The following is a 20,937-nucleotide window of genomic DNA, read 5'->3' on the forward strand; positions in this document are numbered from 1 at the left end:
GGTTTTTATTGCTGTTCTTGTCTGTTAAGGAGTTCCACCCTCTCTATTCGTCTTGTTTATTGATTATCATCAAAAGTGAAAGCAAGAGAGAATGCCACATTTTGTGTTGTCCCCAGAAAAGTAATAGGTGGAAAGGCTTCCAGTGGGGACATTCACGCTCTGAGGACCTGGAGGGGGAGGGGGTAGGGGGGTTGGATCCGTTCAAGGGATTCCTTTAATTTGCAGGGATTTCCTTTTCACTTCCTGTTTGGCTATGGGACAGGAAGTGTAGGAAAATCTCTGCAAAGGGAAACAGATAGAAAAAACACTGACCGGGGCTATAACCCTCCCTTACTCTTTCCAAAATGGAAAGAAAAAGTGTTGCCAATAGTCATACTTTAAGCTATTCAGTCGATTTCCAGTTGGGCAGGCCATTGTGCCACAACCAATAACGAGACATTTCTCATCATGGACGCAACGGCCAATCAGACAGCTCCTCTGATCGGTCTGGCTTTTAATGGCAAAGCAACACACAGCTCAGAGTTCAAGCAATGCATCACTATGTCTAAGCTGAGCTCCCTGCTGCAGTGCCTCCAATGACCTCAACAACCTCTTTGCACTCCTGTACCTCTACTGACCTCTGTGACCCCTGTGCACACCTGTGTCTCCACTGACCTCTGTGACCCCTGTACACTCCTGTGTCTCCACTGACCTCTGTGACCCCTGTACACTCCTGTGTCACCAGTGACTGCAATGATCTCTTTGCACTCCTGTTCCTCCAGTGACCTCTGTGACCCCCGTGCACTCCTGTGTCTCCAGTGACCCTAGTGATCACTTTACACTCCTGTGTCTCCAACAACCCCAACAACTTATTTGCACTCTATTGACCTCTGTGACTCCTGTGCCTCCAGTGACCTCTGTGACCCCTCTGTACTGCTGTGTCTGCAGTGATCCCAATTACCTCTTTGCACTCTTGTGTGTGACTCTACTGACCTCGGTGATCCTTGTGCACTTCCGTTTCTCCGGTGACCCCAATTACCTCTTTGCACTTCTGTGCCTCTATTGACCTGAGTGACCCCTGTACCTCCAGTGATCTCAGTGACCCCAGTGCAATCCTGTGCCGCTAGTGACCTCTGTTACCCCTCTGCACTCCTGTGTCTCCACTGACCTCTGTGACCTCTGTGCACTCCTGTGACCTCTGTGCACTCCTGTTCCTCTAGTGACCTCTGTGACCCCTGTGGACTCCTGTTCCTCTAGTGACCTCTGTGACCTCTGTGCACTCCTGAGTCTCCACTGACCTTTGTGATCTCTGTGCACTCCTGTGCCTCTAGTGATCTCTGTGCACTCCTGTGCCTCTAGTGACCTCTGTGCACTCCTGTTCCTCTAGTGACCTCTGTGCACTACTGTGTCTCCACTGACCTTTGTGATCTCTGTGCACTCCTGTGTCTCCATTGACCTCTGTGACCTCTGTGCACTCCTGTGCCTCTAGTGACCTCTGTGCACTACTGTGTCTCCACTGACCTTTGTGATCTCTGTGCACTCCTGTGCCTCTAGTGACCTCTGTGCACTCCTGTGTCTCCACTGACCTTTGTGACCTCTGTGCACTCCTGTGTCTCCACTGACCTTTGTGACCTCTGTGCACTCCTGTGCCTCTAGTGACCTCTGTGCACTCCTGTGTCTCCACTGACCTTTGTGACCTCTGTGCACTCCTGTGTCTCCATTGACCTCTGTGACATCTGTGCACTCCTGTGCCTCTAGTGAACTCTGTGCACTCCTGTGTCTACATTGACCTCTGTGAACTCTGTGCACTCCTGTTCCTCTAGTGACCTCTGTGAACTCCTGTGTCTCCAGTGACCCCAATGACCTCTTTGCACTCCTGTACCTCTACTGACCTCTGTGACCCCTGTGCATTCCTGTGTCTCCACTGACCTTTGTGACCTCTGTGCACTCCTGTGCCTCTAGTGACCTCAGTGACCTCTGTGCACTCCTGTGTCTCCACTGACCTCTGTGACCTCTGTGCACTTCTGTGTCTCCACTGACCTCTGTGACCTCTGTGCACTCCTGTTCCTCTAGTGACCTCTGTGACCCCTGTGCACTCCTGTGTCCCCAGTGACTGCAATTATCTCTTTGCACTCCTGTTCCTCCAGTGACCTCTGTGACCCTGTGCACTCCTGTGTCTCCAGTGACCCTAGTGATCACTTTGCACTCCTGTGTCTCCAACAACCCCAACGACTTATTTGCACTCCTGTGCCCCCTCTGTGACCCCCTGTGCCTCCAGTGACCTCTGTGACCCCCTCTGTACTGCTGTGTCTCCAGTGATCCCAATGACCTCTTTGCACTCTTGTGTGTGCCTCTACTGACCTCTGTGATCCTTGTGCACTTCCCTTTCTCCGGTGAACCCAATTACCTCTTTGCACTTCTGTGCCTCTATTGACCTGAGTGACCCCTGTGCCTCCAGTGATCTCAGTGACCCCAGTGCAATCCTGTGCCGCTAGTGACCTCTGTGACCCCTGTGCACTCCTGTGTCTCCAGTGATCTCAAAAACCTTTTTGCATTCCAGTGCCTCTGTTGACCTCTGTGACCTCTTTGCTTGCAGTGACCTCGGTAAGCCCTCAGCACTCCTGTGTCTCCAGTGACCCCAATTAACTTTTTGCACTCCTGTGCCTCTTTTGACCTCAGTGACCCCTGTGCACTCCTGTGTCTTTAGTGACCCCAATGACCTCTTTGCACTCCTGTTCCTCTATTGACCTCTGTGACCCCTGTGCCTCCAGTGATCTCAGTGACCCCTGTGCAATCCTGTGCCTCCAGTGACCTCTGTGAACTCTCTGCACTACTGTGACTCCAGTGGCCGCAATGATCTCTTTGCACTACTGTTCCTCCAATGACCTCTGTGACCCCTGTGCACTCCTGTGTCTCCAGTGACCTCAAAAACCTTTTTGCACTCCAGTGCCTCTATTGACCTCTGTGACCCCCTTTGCTTGCAGTGACCCCAGTAATCACTCAGCACTCCTGTGTGTCTCCAGTGATCCCAATGACCTCTTTGCACTCCTGTGTGTTCCTCTATTGACCTCAGTGACCCCTGTGCACTTCTGTGTCTCCAGTGATCCCAATTACCTTGTTGCACTTCTGTGCCTCTATTGACCTCTGTAACCCCTGTGCCTCCAGTGACCCCTGTGCACTCCTGTGTCTCCAGTGACTACAGTAATCTCTTTGCACTCCTGTGCCTCCAGTGACCCCTATGTGTGCCTGTGTTTCCAGTGACTCCATTGACCTCTGTGAACCCTCTGCATTCCTGTGTCTCCAGTGGCTGCAATGATCTCTTTGCACTCCTGTTCCTCCAATGGGCTCTGTGACCCCTGTGCACTCCTGTGTCTACAGTGACCTCAAAAACCTTTTTGCACTCCAGTGCCTCTATTGACCTCTGTGACCCCTTTGCTTGCAGTAACCCCAGTAATCCCTCAGTACTCCTGTGTCTCCAGTGATCTCAATGACCTCTTTACACACCTGTGCCTTTATTGGCCTCCGTGACCCCTGTGCTCTGCTGTGTCTCCAGTGACCCCAATGACCTCTTTTCACTCCTGTTCCTCTATTGACCTCAGTAACCCCTGTGCCTCCAGTGATCTGTGACCCCTGTGCAATCCTGTGCCTCCAGGGACCTCTGTGAACCCTCTGCACTCCGGTGTCTCTAGTGGCCGCAATGATCTCTTTGCACTATTGTTCCTCCAATGACCTCTGTGACCCCTGTACACTCCTGTGTCTCCATTGATCCCAATGACCTCTTTGCACTTCTGTGCCTCTATTGACCTCCTTAACCCCTGTATCTCCAGTGACTACAGTAATCTCTTTGCACCCCTGTGCCTCCAGTGACCCCTGTGCATGCCAGTGTTTCTAGTGACTCCAGTGACCTGTGTGTGCTTCTCTGCCTCAATTGACCTCTATGACTACCTGTGTGCCCCATGGCTTTTATTGCACCCTACAGTATCCTGCACAACCCAGTGACCCCAGACAATCCCTTGTTACTCGGTGACCCCGGAGCATCCTGTGACATCCTGTGATTTGCCCCCTTTCATGGAGCTGGTGGATCTTAGAGACCTTGCACTCCTCCACCTTCTGTTTGAGGATGTCCCACAGCTGCTCAAGAGGGGTTAGGTTTGGAGACATGCTTGGCCAGTCCATCACCTTTACCCTCACATTTTATGCAGCCATCTGTCTTTGATGTTTGTATTTTTTATAAGATTTAAAATGACCTGCACCATATGGAGCTTTTTTTATCCTTCCTTTTTTTGTAACATGGTTCAAATGTGATAATGTCCCATCTGTCACTGGATCCCAGTTTTGACCCTTCATTGAGGTCCAATCTCTGGTTGGAAGACTTGTCTGAGTTCTGGATATCTGGTTGCCATATCTGGATCCATTCTTGTTGATTGATTAAACGCCGCCTTGATGGCCTTGATGGGGGCACTCGGGGTTTGCTTCTGGAGTGATCCCTCTACAGCAGCCTTTCTCAAACTTTTCAACAGGGAAGAACCCTTGAAATAGTTCTCCGGTCTCAGGGAACTAAAAATTAGAAATCTACAACTCATAATATATTAGTGTGATGGTCAGTGGGAAGAATGGTCCTCACACTTGTGGTCATTTGGGAGAAAACTTACTACAAACGCTTCCTGCGCTACTCTGCATGCTAGCTAGTAAGATCCCCTGATGTGCCCTGTAATGTGCCCTCCGATGTGCCCCGTGCCCTGATGTGCAATGTGCCCCATGCCCTGTGCCCTAATGTGCCCCATGCCCTGATGTGCTATGAACCCCAATGTGCCCCATAATGTGCCCTGATGGGCTATGTGCCCTGATGTGTCCCATAATGTGCCCTGATGTGCCCCGAACCCTGATGTGCCCCGATGTGCTATGTGCCCCATGCCCTGATGTGCTATGTGCCCCACGCCCTGATGTGCCATGTGCCCTGATGTGCTATGTGTCCTGTGCCCTGATGTGCCATGTGGCCTGATGTGCCCCATGCCCTGATGTGCCCTGTGCCTTTATGTGCTATGTGCCCTGATGTACCCCTTGCCCTTATGTGCTATGTGCCCTGATGTGCTATGTGCCCCATAATATGCCCCGATGTGCCCCGTGCCCTGATGTGCTATGTATCCCAATGTGCCCGATAATGTGCCCATAATGTTCCTTGATGTTCCCAGAGCCCTGATGTGACCCGATGTGCCCTTATGTGCTATTTGCCCCCTGCCCTGATGTGCTATGTGCCCCGTGCCCTGATGTGCCATGTGCCCTGCTGTGATATGTGCCCTGTGCCCTTATGTGCTATGTGCCCTGATGTGCTATGTGCCCCATAATGGGCCTTGATATGTCCCATAATGTGTGCCGATGTGCCATATGCCCCATGCCCTGAGGTGCCCCGTGACCTGATGTGCCTGTGCCCTGATGTGCCCCTTGCCCTTATGTGCTATGTGCCCTGATGTGCTATGTGCCCCATAATGTGTCCTGATGTGCCCCGTGTCCTGATGTGCTATGTGCCCCAATGTGCCCGATAATGTGCCCTAATGTGCCCTATAATGTGCCTTGATGTGCCCCAAGCCCTGATGTGCCCCGATGTGCTATGTGCCCCATGCCCTGATGTGCCATGTGCCCTGATGTGATATGTACCCTGTGCCCTGATGTGCCCCATGCCCTGATGTGCTATGTGCCCCAATGTGCCCGATAATGTGCCCTGATGTGCCCCATAATGTTCCTTGATGTGCCTGGAGCCCTGATGTGCCCCGATGTGCCCTGATGTGCTATTTGCACCATGCCCTGATGTGCTATGTGCCCTGTGCCCTGATGTGCCATGTGCCCTGATGTGATATGTGCCCTGTGCCCCGTGCCCTTATGTGCTATGTGCCCTGATGTGCTATGTGCCCCATAATGGGCCTTGATGTGCCCCATAATGTGTCCCGATGTGCCATATGCCCCATGCCCTGAGGTGCCCCGTGACCTGATGTGCCTGTGCCCTGATGTGCCCCTATGTGCTATGTGCCCTGATGTGCTATGTGCCCCATAATGTGCCCTGATGTGCCCTGATGTGCCCCGTGCCCTGATGTGCTATTTGCCCCAATGTGCCCGATAATGTGCCCTAATGTGCCCCATAATGTGCCTTGATGTGCCCCGATGTGCCCTTATGTGCTATGTGCCCCATGCCCTGATGTGCTATGTGCCCCGTGCCCTGATGTGCCATGTGCCCTGATGTGATATATGCCCTGTGCCCTGATGTGCCCTGATGTGCTATGTGCCCAAATGTGCCCGATAATGTGCCCTGATGTGCCCCATAATGTGCCTTGATGTGCCCCGATGTGCCCTGATGTGCTATGTGCCCCATGCCCTGATGTGCTATGTGCCCCGTGCCCTGATGTGCCATGTGCCCTGATGTGATATATGCCCTGTGCCCTGATGTGCCCTGTGCCCTGATGTGCTATGTGCCCAAATGTGGCCGATAATGTGCACCGATGTGTCCCATAATGTGCCCTGATGTGTCCCATATTGTGCTCTGATGTGCCCCGAGCCCTGATGTGCCCCAATGTGCCCTGATGTGCTATGTGCCCCATGCCCTGATGTGCTATGTGCCCCATGCCCTGATGTGCCCCATGCCCTGATGTGCTATTTGCCCCAATGTGCCCGATAATGTGCCCTAATGTGCCCCATAATGTGCCTTGATGTGCCCCGATGTGCCCTTATGTGCCCCATGCCCTGATGTGCTATGTGCCCCGTGCCCTGATGTGCCATGTGCCCTGATGTGATATATGCCCTGTGCCCTGATGTGCCCTGATGTGCTATGTGCCCAAATGTGCCCGATAATGTGCCCTGATGTGCCCCATAATGTGCCTTGATGTGCCCTGATGTGCTATGTGCCCCATGCCCTGATGTGCTATGTGCCCTGTGCCCTGATGTGCCATGTGCCCTGATGTGATATATGCCCTGTGCCCTGATGTGCCCTGTGCCCTGATGTGCTATGTGCCCAAATGTGGCCGATAATGTGCACCGATGTGTCCCATAATGTGCCCTGATGTGTCCCATATTGTGCTCTGATGTGCCCCGAGCCCTGATGTGCCCCGATGTGCCCTGATGTGCTATGTGCCCCATGCCCTGATGTGCTATGTGCCCCATGCCCTGATGTGCCATGTGCCCTGGGGTGCTATGTGCCCTGTGCCCTGATGTGACCCGAGACCTGATGTGCCCCGTGCCCTTATGTGCTATGTGCCCTGATGTGCTATGTGCCCATAATGTGCCCTGATGTGCCCCGATGTGCCCCGTGCCCTGATGTGCTCCATGCCCTGATGTGCTGTGTGCCCCAATGTACCCGATAATGTGCCTTGATGTACCCTGAGCCCTGATGTGCCACGATGTGCCCTGAGGTGCGATTTATCCCCCTTGCCCTGATGTGCCATGTGCCCTGATGTGATATGTGCCCTGTGTCCTGATGTGCCCCGTGCCCTGATGTGCTATGTGCCCAATAATGTGCCCTGATGTGTCCCATAATGTTCCTTGATGTGCCCAGAGCCCTGATGTGCCATGTGCCCTGATGTGGTATGTGCCCTGTGCTCCGAGCCCTGATGTGCCTCGTGCCCTTATGTGCTATGTGCCCTGATGTGCTATGTGCCCCATAATGTGCCCCGATGTGCCCCGTGCCCTGATGTGCTCTGTACCCTGATGTGCTATGTGCGCCAATGTACCCGATAATGTGCCTTGATGTGCCCCGAGCCCTGATGTGCCCCGATGTGCCCTGATGTGCTATTTGCCCCATGCCCTGATGTGCTATGTGCCCCATGCCCTGATGTGCCCTGTGCCCTGATGTGATATGTGCCCTGTGCCCCTTGCCCTTATGTGCTATGTGCCCTGATGTGCTATGTGCCCCATAATGGGCCTTGATATGCCCATGCCCTGATGTGCCCCGATGTCCTATTTTTTTTTTTTTGGTGGGGGAGTGAATCTTGGGTGGCCGCTCCCACACTTTTTTCCCCCAGGACATGACCCCTGCTACTATCCGTGGCCGGCATAGTACAGAACTTCACTTTCTCTACCAGATGAGGAGACACGGACACCAGAAGGCCGTTCAAAGCTTTATTTCATTGGCAGACAATGTTACAGAAGGTGCAAAACAAGGAGTTACTTCATTTCATTTTTTTTTTTTTTTTTTTATAAGGGTCGCCTGGAAGATCTTCCAACCTGCTGGCAGTGGGAATAAAACACAAATGCATTTCGGGTGGCTAAAGATGTTTTGAATCCACAATATATTTTCCATTACAAAGAGAATAGCTGCAGAAGATACGAGGGCACAGACTCTGCCAATCACACCAATTAATGATGCGGATATTTATTGCATATAAAAAAAAAAAAAAAAAAAGTATGTTGGTGTTAAGGGTCCGCAAACCAGAAAAAAAATGCAGTTTAAAAGAAACATGAATTGTTTTTAAAGGGTTTTGATAGAAGTACAGGAGTCTTCATTATAGTGCAGATATAAAAAAAGAAAAAAAAAAAAAAAAGAAGCCTTCATTGAATCCGGAGAAAAGCGAATTCACATTAACAGAGATCCTTTTTTCGGTGTGTCCATGGTTGTTCGAACACTAGATCTGTCAGGCAGTCGTGCTGTTTTATGTGTTGCTGCAAGAGAGAGAGAAAAAAACAAAAAACAATTAATTGTATATCTAATTTCTTCTCACTGGGGATTATGGAGAATTGTACAGCTAAGCTACAACACGCGAATGTGCTGTGGGAGGGGTGTAGGATTATACTAAAAAGTCCACAGGTCCAAACACATCCATGGCAGCTCCTCTTATGAGCCTAACGTAATCTATGCAATATGTAAAGGAAGCAGCAGAGGGCGCCGACTAAGTGCAGCATGTAGGAAAAGCGTTTGTTAACCACTTCCATACCGGTGAGCGAATTTCGACAAAAAAAAAAAATCTCTTATGGAAAATTCTGATCATGTGTCATGTGTGCCGGCGTTGTACAGGACGCACAAAGTTCCACGCATGCTCGGAATCAAGCAGAAGTCTATACACCTGCTGTGCCCATTATGAAGGGTTCCCACCATTCCTGTGCTGAGTTTCTGGGTCTGTACACCCGCTGTGCCCATTATGAGGGGTTCCCACCATCCCTGTGCTGAGTTCCCGGGTCTGTACACCCGCTGTGCCCATTATGAGAGGTTCTCACCATCCCTGTGCTGAATTCCCGGGTCTGTACACCTTCTGTGCCCATTATGAGGAGTTTCTACCATCCTTGTGCTGAGTTCCTGGGTCTGTACACCTGCTGTGCCCATTATGAGGGGTTCCCACCATCCCTGTGCTGAGTTCTGGGGTCTGTACACCCGCTGCACCCATTATGAGAGGTTCCCACCATCCCTGTGCTGAGTTCCCAGGTCTGTACACCCGCTGTGCCCATTATGAGGGGTTCCCTCCATCACTGTGCTGAGTTCCCGGGTCTGTACACCCGCTGTGCCCATTATGAGGGATTCCCACCATACCTGTGCTGAGTTCCCGGGTCTGTACACCCGCTGTGCCCATTATGAGGGGTTCCCACCATCCTTGTGCTGAGTTCCCGGGTCTGTACACCCGCTGTGCCCATTATGAGGGGTTCCCACCATCCTTGTGCTGGGTTCTGGGGTCTGTACACCCGCTGTGCCCATTATGAGGGGTTCCCACCATCCCTGTGCTGAGTTCCCGGGTCTGTACACCCACTGTGCCCATTATGAGGGGTTCCCTCCATCACTGTGCCGAGTTCCTGGGTCTGTACATCTTCTGTGCCCATTATGAGGAGTTTCCACCATCCTTGTGCTGAGTTCCCGGGTCTGTACACCCGCTGTGCCCATTATGAGGGGTTCCCACCATCCCTGTACTGAGTTCCCGGGTCTGTACACCCACTGTGCCCATTATGAGGGGTTCCCACCATCCCTGTGCTGAGTTCCCGGGTCTGTACACCCGCTGTGCCCATTATGAGAGGTTCCCACCATCCCTGTGCTGAGTTCCCGGGTCTGTACACCCGCTGTGCCCATTATGAGGGGTTCCCTCCATCACTGTGCTGAGTTCCCGGGTCTGTACACCCGCTGTGCCCATTATGAGGGGTTCCCACCATCCTTGTGCTGGGTTCTGGGGTCTGTACACCCGCTGTGCCCATTATGAGGGGTCCCCACCATCCCTGTGCTCAGTTCCCGGGGTTTTAACTTTTAGGTTCGTTAACTTTTCATAACAATTACAAATTTTCGTTATGAAATTTTGTATTTCGTACAGAATTTGTGTGCATAAAAATTCATATTTGGGTTATTTTCCGAAAAGTTTACGACTCTAGCGAAAGTTCGTATTTCACACGAATCCGAATTGACACGAATTACGAAATATGAATTAATTTCCGTACGAAACAAAACGGTATGAAACAAAACAAATTTATTGACGGCACACATGTCTAGTTCTGAATGGAATTGTCTCTTCAAAGGTAGGTTATTCAAAATAAAAGGTGAGAATGTATCCTTTACAGTAGAGGAAGAAATGTCTTAAAAGTAACTTTGTATGTCGGTTTTAAACTATAAATTTAAATTCTAACTCATCCTCACTCAGTTCTGTGAATTTCAATACAAAGAAGGCTTAAAAATTGGTGGAATCTAAAAATTTGCATCTGTCCAGCAACAAAACTCCTTAAAAATCGGTCAAATTACGAAAATTAAATTTGAGGACAAAATTTTAAACCTTTTTTTTTTGTATTTTTTTATTTTTTTTATAGTTTTGAACATGGACAACTGTTGATTCTTTAAAAAAAAAAATTAAAAAATCTTTCACTCACCAGCTGTTGAGGTCACGGGCTGACCAGGATTTTACAAGCTCGATGATATTAGTGACCGCCTTTCCAGCTGGAGATCTGAGGTCATCGGAACTGTTACCGTTGAAGTTTCCACACGCCCCGCAGACCACCTCTGACAGGCCCTGTAACGCGCGGATTGAGACGGTACCCGCAGTGCTAAACTCGATCTTCAAGTCTTCACCGATCTGGATGGAAACTGAGGTGTCTTTGGCAGAGGCTAAGAGAATATTGGATGTGACGGGGAAGACATTTGGAAGCCCATTGATCTGGAAAATGCAAGGAGATAATGCGTCAGCAAAAATGTTAACACCGATGAGTCTTTTTCCCCTTTTAGAGTAGGAAGAAAATGTTTTTGACCTATATGGGGCAATGACAACCAGCACTCAGCCCATTGAAAATTAAATAATGGCACCAAGTGGGAGCAAACATTTTCTTTTAACCTTTTAAATGGAACAGATAGAGCAGATAGAACCTCTTTTAGATTTGTATTGCTGTCTTTGTCCTCTTTTAGTCCTAGAGAGCTTTGTAACTGGGAAAGAAAGTGCCACTGGGTATCAGGACCTGGATCACCTGCTGGTGGCACTGTGTTTCCCAGAGCGGAAAGGTTGTAGTTCCTGTGTCCACCAGTGGGTGTCTACCAGCAGTCAGCAGATCCCAGTAATCAGTCGCCACCTGATTCTGGCTGCTGCTAGGGTATTTAGTTTCTCCTCTACCAGTACCTCTTGCTTCAGTACTTAGCTCTGCTCGCCAGATGCTGCTTGCCAGCAAAATGTTAACACCGTTGAGTCTTTTCCCCCTTTTAGAGTAGGAAGAAAACGTTTTTGACCTGTATGGGGCAATGACAACCAGCACTCAGTCCATTGAAAATTAAATAATGGCACCAAGTGGGAGCAAACATTTTCTAATAGCCAATAAAAAGTACATACAAGAATCTATTTATTTAAGGAGGACAAAAGCATATCTGGCTAGAAAAGTTTACGTTCTCATAAATTTTTTAACCTTTTAAATGGAACAGATAGAGCAGATAGAACCTCTGTTAGATTTGTATTGCTGTCTTTGTCCTCTTTTAGTCCTAGAGAGCTTTGTAACTGGGAAAGAAAGTGCCACTGGGTATCAGGACCTGGATCACCTGCTGGTGGCACTGTGTTTCCCAGAGCGGAAAGGTTGTAGTTCCTGTGTCCACCAGTGGGTGTCTACCAGCAGTCAGCAGATCCTAGTAATCAGTCGCCACCTGATGCTGGCTGCTGCTAGGGTATTTAGTCCCTCCTCTACCAGTACCTCTTGCTTCAGTACTTAGCTCTGCTTGCCAGCAAAATGTTAACACCGTTGAGTCTTTTTCCCCTTTTAGAGTAGGAAGAATACGTTTTTGACCTGTATGGGGTAATGACAACCAGCACTCAGCCCATTGAAAATTAAATAATGGCACCAAGTGGGAGCAAACATTTTCTAATAGCCAATAGAAAGTACATACAAGAATCTATTTATTTAAGGAGGACAAAAGCATATCTGGCTAGAAAAGTTTATGTTCTCATAAATTTTCAACGATATTGGAATAGTTGCCATTACAGTAGTTGGCTTAAAGTAAAAAAACAAATTTATTTTTAACCTTTTAAATAGAACAGATAGAGCAGATAGAACCTCTGTTAGATTGGTATTGCTTTCTTTGTCCTCTTTTAGTCCTAGAGAGCTTTTTAACTGGGAAAGAAAGTGAGGAGGATTCCAAAATTTTACCAATGTCGAAAAAAAAGAAAAAGGGAATAGAGTGGACATCTGTGAGATCTAACCTCAATATTTGTCCTGGTGACCATTGCCACTGGGTATCATAACCTGGATCACCTGCTGGTGGCACTGTGGTTCCCAGAGTGGAAAGGTTGTAGTTCCTGTGTCCACCAGTGGGTGTCTACCAGCAGTCAGCAGATCCTAGTAATCAGTTTCCACCTGATGCTGGCTGCTGCTAGGGTATTTAGTCCCTCCTCTTCCAGTACCTGGGAGAAGGAACTGTCGTAGGATCCCATCAACCAGGCTGTAAAGCAGCTCCTGGGCCAAAGTTAAGATATCAGAAGTTGGTAAACATTTGCAAAATAATGTCCATGAATGTATTTATCAGGAACACCCATAAAGTAATAACTAGAAACGTGTTTGAAGGTCTGCATTTTGCATACAAGTTATTTCATTTCAGGGGCTGCAACTTCCCCTTCTTCGGGGCTAGAAGAATGTATAATTAGATTATAAAAACTTTTACTGAGAATGCAAAAAAGTAGGTATTAGCCCTTGTACACACGGTCGGAGATTCGGACGGAATGTGTCCTATCGGACCATTTTGACGGATAATCCGACTGTGTGTGGTCTCCATCGGACTGTTTCCGTTGGAGTATCCGATGGACCAAGTTTTCCAACTTGTCCGTAAAATTTTCCGACAAAATGCTCCGATCGGACATACTCCGATCATGTGTAGCCTACTCCGACGGACAAAGTGCCACGCATGCTCAGATCAAATTCCTAGACCAAAGCTATTGGCTACTAGCCTGAACGTAGTCCCGTCGTAATGAAATAACGTCATCACGTTATGTACAATCGGATTTTCCGACAACTTTGTCCGACCGTGTGTATGCAACAAAATCCAACGGATTTGGTTGTCAGAATGTCCGACCGTGTGTACAAGGGCTTAAAGGTCTAAAAATCTATTAAAATTTGAAAGAGGTATATCGCTCACCCCCTGTAAGGGCCACAGGTTTTCCTCTGGTTCTTTCCCCAAATTTGTGCAATGGCAGCCAGGCACCCAGCAACAGTCACTCTTATGGCTAAATAAATAGTCTAGGGCAGGGGTGCCCAACCTTTTTAAGAGCCAGGGCCACTTAAGCAACTTGGTAACCAGTCGCAGGCCACAATGAGTGGAGCGGGTGGATGACAGGTCGCGGCTACTCTATACGCCCTCTGATCCGATCCACCCAGATGGAAGGTGACGAATTCCCTTCTATTTTTTTTGTAGGATCGGATTGGAGGAAGGCGGGCGTAAACGGACAAGAGTCTGTTTACATCTGCCGCTCTGTAGAGGTGAATCGAGGGTCCGATTGGGTAGAGACGATCGTGTGAAAAGGGCCTAAACTGCTTTCACACTGATGTGCTGCAGTTTACCCACACCGTGGGTGCAGCGTAGCGCACCTGTGTCTATCCTGTAGGTTAACTGAACTTTGCCATAGACTCTTCCTGTGGCAAAAGCCGGCGCTTTACAGGAAGCATTGTGTTATGGGGCTCTGCTCTGCAGCCACCTTCTTCCCCTACCACCAGCTTCATTCACAACACCGATGCTGTGGTATGACGGGTCGGCAACCTGCGAACTGGTCTTGCTAACCCTCCATTCCAGAGCAGGAGGACGCGGGCCACACCAGATGGCTCTGCGGGCCACATGTGGCACCCGGGCCACTGGTTGGCCACCCCTGGTCTAGGAAATGGCTTTTTCAAATGTATTTCTGAATAACTTGGGTAGAGCACAGGGTGCTGTAGGATACTCCATGAACACTGAACATCAAACGGAGACCACTCTCATCTTTATCACTACTTCTTGGGATAGTCCTTCTAGCAAAGGCCCAGCAATAATGGACAGTGCTAGAGACACCATCAATAATTTCCTAGGCCAGGAAAATAATAATTTGGATTCGCTAAGGATAGCAAATGCAACTGTCACTAGGATCCTACACTCAGGTCTGCACTCACAATGTCCCAGGATACTTGGATGCTTCTTGGATGCCTCCTTCTAATATCAGTCAAACATTTGCCCCGGTGAACTCTCCAGACCGGATCCTCCGTGAAATCCCTTTTTAGCTGCAGAGATTCTCAGCAAGTAGGCCACCCAGCTTAGCAAAGCTGGGACCTCTGTAAGCACAAGTAGAACCTCAGCTGGGCTAACCACTAGGGCAGCAGCTTTTCAGGCTGGGAACTTCTCCTGGACAAGAACCTTTCTGCTCCAGGTCTCAGACTGTTTAGGTACACCCCAGCCACCGACAGGGCTTCTTACCCCAAGGGTTGGCCGAGACCACATAAACATTCAGGCTGTGGGTCTGCCCCTTCCAGCTCACTACATTCTAGAATCCTCTAAAAGGCACGGGGAAGCAGGTGAACCTGCAGCCAGTGAAGCCTGGAACAGTCCAAAATAATCAAACACTGCTCTACAAGGGAGCCAAAAATAACTAAATTTACCTGACTTTTTCTAGAAACCTATCTAGGAGAGCATTTTATGGGTTTAACTCTTCCCACTCAAATAAAATTGAAACTGTTTTGTATGGAGTTACACTTACACAGGCAACCTACAGGTTAAAAAACTGTGACAAACCTATCTTAAACCTCTAAAAAAAAAAAAAAAAAAAAAAAACCACAAGCTACTAAATCAATTCCTAACTAACAGATAGTTCAACAGGGGATAGTTGAGGAATACACATTTGTCAATCATGTTTCATACATTGGTTATAGGTGTCTTACCCAAATTTCCTTGTTCTTAGAGATAGTCACTACACCTTGACGATGGTAAATATGGAGCCTGGCAACCGATGTTGCTACACCCGCGCAGACCTGAATGTCAGCAAGTACTCTGAACCATGCAGGTGAATCACTGTTACATAAAGATGTCACCTCAATGGGGCCATTTCCAATAGGTCCTCCTGAGAGTCCATCATATGTGATGAACTTCTGTTGGCTGACCGTACATTCACTCTCTGTCTTGAAGCAGCCTCGCACTCCATTCACCAGGCCACAACGTTCCTTGTCTCCACATGCGTTGTCTGTGCAGGTCACACCACCAGCCTGGCACTTGCATTGTTGTCTGCAATCAGCACTGAGGAACGACTCTCCCTCCTAAATGGGGGAAAAAAAAAGCACCATCAAGTAAATCACACTTCTGAGTGTCTGTTATCTAGTGTTTGACAAATAACATGGAAAACAGTCTAGTTGTCCTGTTTAGATCATAGACCCAACCTTGGCCTTAGAGTAGACCTGGGCAAGTTGCAGCCCCAAGGCCACATCCAGCCCTTTGGCTGCCCCTGTCCGTCCCGCAGTGCCTCCACTGTCAGCATGCCTCACCGGAGGAGCTTGATGATGGTTGCTGACTCATATTTTGTTCTAGAATGCCAAAGTCATCCAAGGAGGCCAACTTAGGAAGATACATCCGCTTCTTGAATGGTTATTGCCTCATAGTTTGATGTACTTCCATGTAAGTAGCCCCAACCTACTCTACTGGCTCCTCTCAATTCGAAAATGTAATTGTATTTAAAATATCTTAGTTAAATTACGTTAAAGGGACAATCTTTATATATGAATCTTCCACCTACAATAGAAAAACCATGAACTATATGGGCAAAAGATTGTGGACCCCCGACTATCACATCGATATAAGCTTGTTAAACATTCCATTCCAAAACAATGGATTTGGCCTCCCCTTTGCAGCTTGAACGGTAACCACGCCTCTGGGATTTCCACAAAATTCTGGATTGTGTCTTTGGGAATTTTTGGCCATTTGTAAGGTCGGGTATTGATATCGGATAAGAAGACCTGACTTGCAATTGGCATTCTAGTTGATCCCAAAAATGTTCATTAGAGCTGAGGCCAGGGCTCTGTGTAGGTCAGTTGAGTTTCTCCTCCCCAAGCCTATCAAAGAATGTCCTTATGGAGGTGGCTTTGTGCAGAGGGTTACAGCCCAAGAAAGGGCATTTCCCAGACTCTTGCCGCAATGTTCAAAGGAAAAGATGATGTAAAATGACTTCATATGCTATAGCATTAACAGCACCCATCACTTAAAATAACTGAAATCAGTCATTTGAAGACATATCCACAAACGTTTGCCCACTTTTCTCCACAGATAGGTTTTATGGTTAGGTGTCCACAAAAAGAATGCCCTTATAGTGTACAGTACACATTATGGAGCAGAGGAGTAACTAGAACCTTCAGGGATCCGATGCAAGAAACCATGAAGGGCCTCCCTAACCGTCACTGCCCTTTCCATTAGTCCCAGGGCCCTTTCCTCTTATTCCGCATGTCCCTCTGCGCCCAAGGCCCTTCCCACTGATCCCTGATTTACTTTTCTGTGACTTTGGGGGAGATTTTAGAGCGATGGACTGCAATGTTAATTGACAAAAAGCACAAGCCGGTTGCATGCAAGTCACAAGGAAGTTGCAAGGAAATCACAAGCAAGTCATGTTGGGGTTGCAGCAGTGTGAACTGAGCCCATGTTCAGCAGCGGTACCTCTTCCTGCCATCTTGGATTACCCCCCCCCCCCTCACTGTGGTGGAATGCCAGGGCCTGGTACCGTTGCGACCTTTGCAACCCTCGTATTTACACCACTGTTATAGAGTAGCAAAATGAAGGGGAAAGAAATAGAAAGAAATCAGTACTCACACTTAGATATCTTCCACTGAATACACATCCACACTTGTCGATGGTACCACAAGTATCTCCATCCACAAAAAGAATGCCCACATATTGTACAGTACACATTATGGAGCAGAGGAGTAACTAGAACCTTCAGAGATCCGATGCAAGAAACCACGAAGGGCCTCCCTGACCATCACTGCCCTTTCCATTAGTCCCAGGGCCCTTTCTTCTAATTCCGCATGTCCCTCTGAGCCCAGGGCCCTTCCCACTGATCCCTGATTTACTTTTCTGTGACTTTGGGGGAGATTTGAGAGCCATGGACTGCAACGTTAATTGAGAAAAAGCACAAGCCAATTGCATGTAAGTCACAAGGAAGTTGCAAGAAAATCACAAGCAAGTCATGTTGGGGTTGCAGCAGTGTGAACTGAGCCCATGTTCAGCAGTGGTACCTCTTCCTGCCATCTTGGATCCCCTCACCCCACAGTGTGGTGGAATGCCAGGGCCTGGTACCATTGCGACCTTTGCAACCCTTGTATTTACACCGCTGTTATAGAGTGGCAAAATGAAGGGGAAAAAAATCGAAAGAAATCAGTACTCACACTTAGATATCTTCCACTGAATACACATCCACACTTGTCAATGGTACCACAAGTATCTCCATCCAGGATATACCCAGCATTACATTCACAGCCTTCAAAGCATCTGTCTGTACATTTTGTTGGTGATGTGAGACCAGAGCAGGTTTGGTCACAGCTTCTCGTGCAAAGTTCATAATGACTGTTGGCCGGGCAAGACATGGCTGAAAAAAAACACACCAAAAAAACTTAATTTCATGTCTCTAGATTTTTTTTTTAGAAAGTTATACATTTATTTGTATTTTTTTAGCATTTTTTTTAAAACCAAGTAGGCCAGGGTTATCTCAGAAACAGTTTTTAGTGAGTATTAATATAACATGGAACCCAAAACAATCTTATTATCAGTTGGGATTTATTGATTCTTAATTTTTATACCTCAATAAAATAATTTTGTTCGTTTGTACTTACGACAGAATGCAGGAGTTCTCCAAGAGGCGACGGTAGCGCCAACGGTATGACAAGCGGCTGCATAAGCCTGTAGACTCTTGCACACAATGTTATCCTTGCCGTCAACAGCACAAGCATCATAGGCACAGTGGGTGAAAAAATTGCTTGGATTGATCTTGGCGTGACAAGCTTTGAAAGGTCCCGCTGGGTCTGTAATCATGCCACAAGAGGATGTCGCCTTGTATGGCTGCAACTTGGCCTCATTGCACACTGGGCACACACCTTCTTCGCAGCCATCGCTGCACTTAGCACCGGTTATGCTCACTTTCCAGGAAGCACCAAAATCGTTCACATTTTTAACAACCTGCTTGTTGGGAAGCTGGAATTCATCTTTGTCGTCGCCATTGAAGTTGCCACAGAGGCCACCTATCTTGCCACGGTAAGAGCTGGGAATATTGAGGATCACCCCATAGATTGTGTCATAGAGAACCTTCAAGCCAAAATTTGTTTGTAGGACAACATTGGCTCCTTCTCGGTTAATGACAATATTGTCATCTTCAAGAGACAATGGCAAATTGAAAAATTCTCCATTAACCTGTGAAAAGGTAAAAAAAAAATTCCATTACGGTAAACGCTCGAACTTTGGTGTTGGAATAATTTGAAGAACATTGTGGACAGAAAGGAAAACAATCAAATGGATTATTCAACAAATAAAGCCCAGCTTTTAGCCTCGTACACATGTTCGGATTTTCGGCTGGAATTGTGTGATGACAGACTGTTGGCCTAAAATCCAACCATTGGTATGCTCCATCAGACAATTTTTGTTCCACCAACAAACGTTGGATGGCAGGCTAGTAAATTTTCCTGTTTGTTGACCGACAATTGTGTACTGTTTGTATGCGAGACAAGTTCCAGGCACACGCCCTTTGGACAAAAGTCTGGCGGTCTGTTGGCCAACAATTGGACCATGTGTACGCGGGTTTTCACTAGAGATCCAGATGACTAGACTGAATTTGACTTATTTTTTTACATATTATGAGAACACCCAACTTGTCATTGACTTGATGGTAACTAATAATTATTTTAGGGCAATATGGGGAATGTCATTGCCAAGTTTTTCCTAAAATACTAGTTGTCTGGGTGCTAAATTTAATAATTTTGAAGAGATGGACCACATATTCAAAATTCAAAAGGTCTGAGAAAACTAATATCTATCTATCTATCTATCTATCTATCTATCTATCTATCTATCTATCTATCTATCTAGGCCAGGGTTTCTCAACCAGGGTTCCGTGGAACCCTTGGGTTCTTTTAGAGGTTTCTAGGGGTTCCCTGAACAATGGTCAATTTCTGCCTCTCAGGTAAGTTCTCAAGGACACCATTGACTTTTTTAGTTATCTGTAAGGGGGTAATTCTTACCAATAACCACAAGTGTAAGAAGCATTCTTCTCATTTACCATCACACTAATGTATGATGAGATGTAGATTTTTCATTTACAGCAGGGGGTTCCCTAAGACCGGAGAATTATTTCCAGGGTTCCTCTGTGTTGAAAAGGTTGAGAAAGGCTGATCTATGACCTTCCACCGTGTAAAAAAGAGCTTATGACCTAGGATTCTCATCCAGAAAGGTTGAGGAGCTTCAGGGAACTTGTGCCATTCAGAGCAAACTGACTTTTCAGTTTCCTCATTGGTCGGTAAAACCTTGGTTGGGAGATTTAGTAGAGATCTGGAAGGGATGAAATCTCCAATCCTGGGTCCGTGTTTTGAGAACCACCAGCACACTAACCGGGCGTGAGACCTGACTAGGGTTTTGGGCTCCACCCTGGGAGACAGAGGAGGTCCACCTAGGTGAGATAGCTGGGAGCTAGGGCAGCAAGGGGCTACTAATTATGTGAAGGGTTGTGTATGAAGAAGGTCTGTAGGAGACAGAGAAATGTTCCAAAGGGTAAGGCCAGAGCAGGTAAACTGTATGTGTAAGCCAGGAGGCTGAATGTGAATTTATTTGGATGGAAATGCTGAAAACCTCTGTAAAGGAAACCCGTTGGTTTTGGTTTCTGGAATTGTAATCTTTCTTTTAATAAAATTGGGCAAGAAAAGTGCTAAAAGTAAGAAAAGCAAGTGGCTATGTTCCTCTAAGCTCTATCATTCGAATGGAGTTCTCACGTTCTATCTATCTATCTATCTATCTATCTATCTATCTATCTATCTATCTATCATTCGAATGGAGTTCTCACGTTCTATCTATCTATCTATCTATCTATCTATCTATCTATCTATCTATCTATCTTTCGAATGGAGTTCTCACGTTCTATCTATCTATCTATCTATCTATCTATCTATCTATCTATCTATCTATCTTTCGAATGGAGTTCTCACGTTCTATCTATCTATCTATCTATCTATCTATCTATTTATCTATCTATCTATCTATCTATCTATCTATCTTTCGAATGGAGTTCTCACGTTCTATCTATCTATCTATCTATCTTTCGAATGGAGTTCTCACGTTCTATCTATCTATCTATCTATCTATCTATCTATCTATCTATCTATCTATCTTTCGAATGGAGTTCTCACGTTCTATCTATCTATCTATCTATCTATCTATCTATCTATCTTTCGAATGGAGTTCTCACGTTCTATCTATCTATCTATCTATCTATCTATCTATCTATCTATCTTTCGAATGGAGTTCTCACGTTCTATCTATCTATCTATCTTTCGAATGGAGTTCTCACGTTC

The 20,937-nt window shown here is 47.3% G+C and overlaps 1 protein-coding gene across 1 annotated transcript in view; it reads right to left on the reverse strand.

The window, feature by feature from the left end:
• The window catches only part of LOC143933348 (IgGFc-binding protein-like), a 93,988-nt gene that overhangs the window by 28,438 nt on the left and 44,613 nt on the right, over positions 1–20,937 (reverse strand). Inside the window, exons 16-19 of the mRNA XM_077456213.1 lie at positions 18,217–18,790; positions 17,773–17,972; positions 15,289–15,660; positions 10,795–11,078 (exon numbers count right to left, since the gene is read on the reverse strand). Of these exons, the coding sequence (XP_077312339.1) occupies positions 10,795–11,078; positions 15,289–15,660; positions 17,773–17,972; positions 18,217–18,790 (1,430 nt within the window). The remainder of the gene's footprint in view (positions 1–10,794; positions 11,079–15,288; positions 15,661–17,772; positions 17,973–18,216; positions 18,791–20,937) is intronic.

This window comes from Lithobates pipiens, unplaced genomic scaffold (assembly GCF_037356315.1).
Source record: "Lithobates pipiens isolate NorthernLeopardFrog02 unplaced genomic scaffold, aLitPip1_a1.2 Scaffold_27, whole genome shotgun sequence".
In the NCBI taxonomy this organism is placed as follows: Eukaryota; Metazoa; Chordata; class Amphibia; order Anura; family Ranidae; genus Lithobates; species Lithobates pipiens.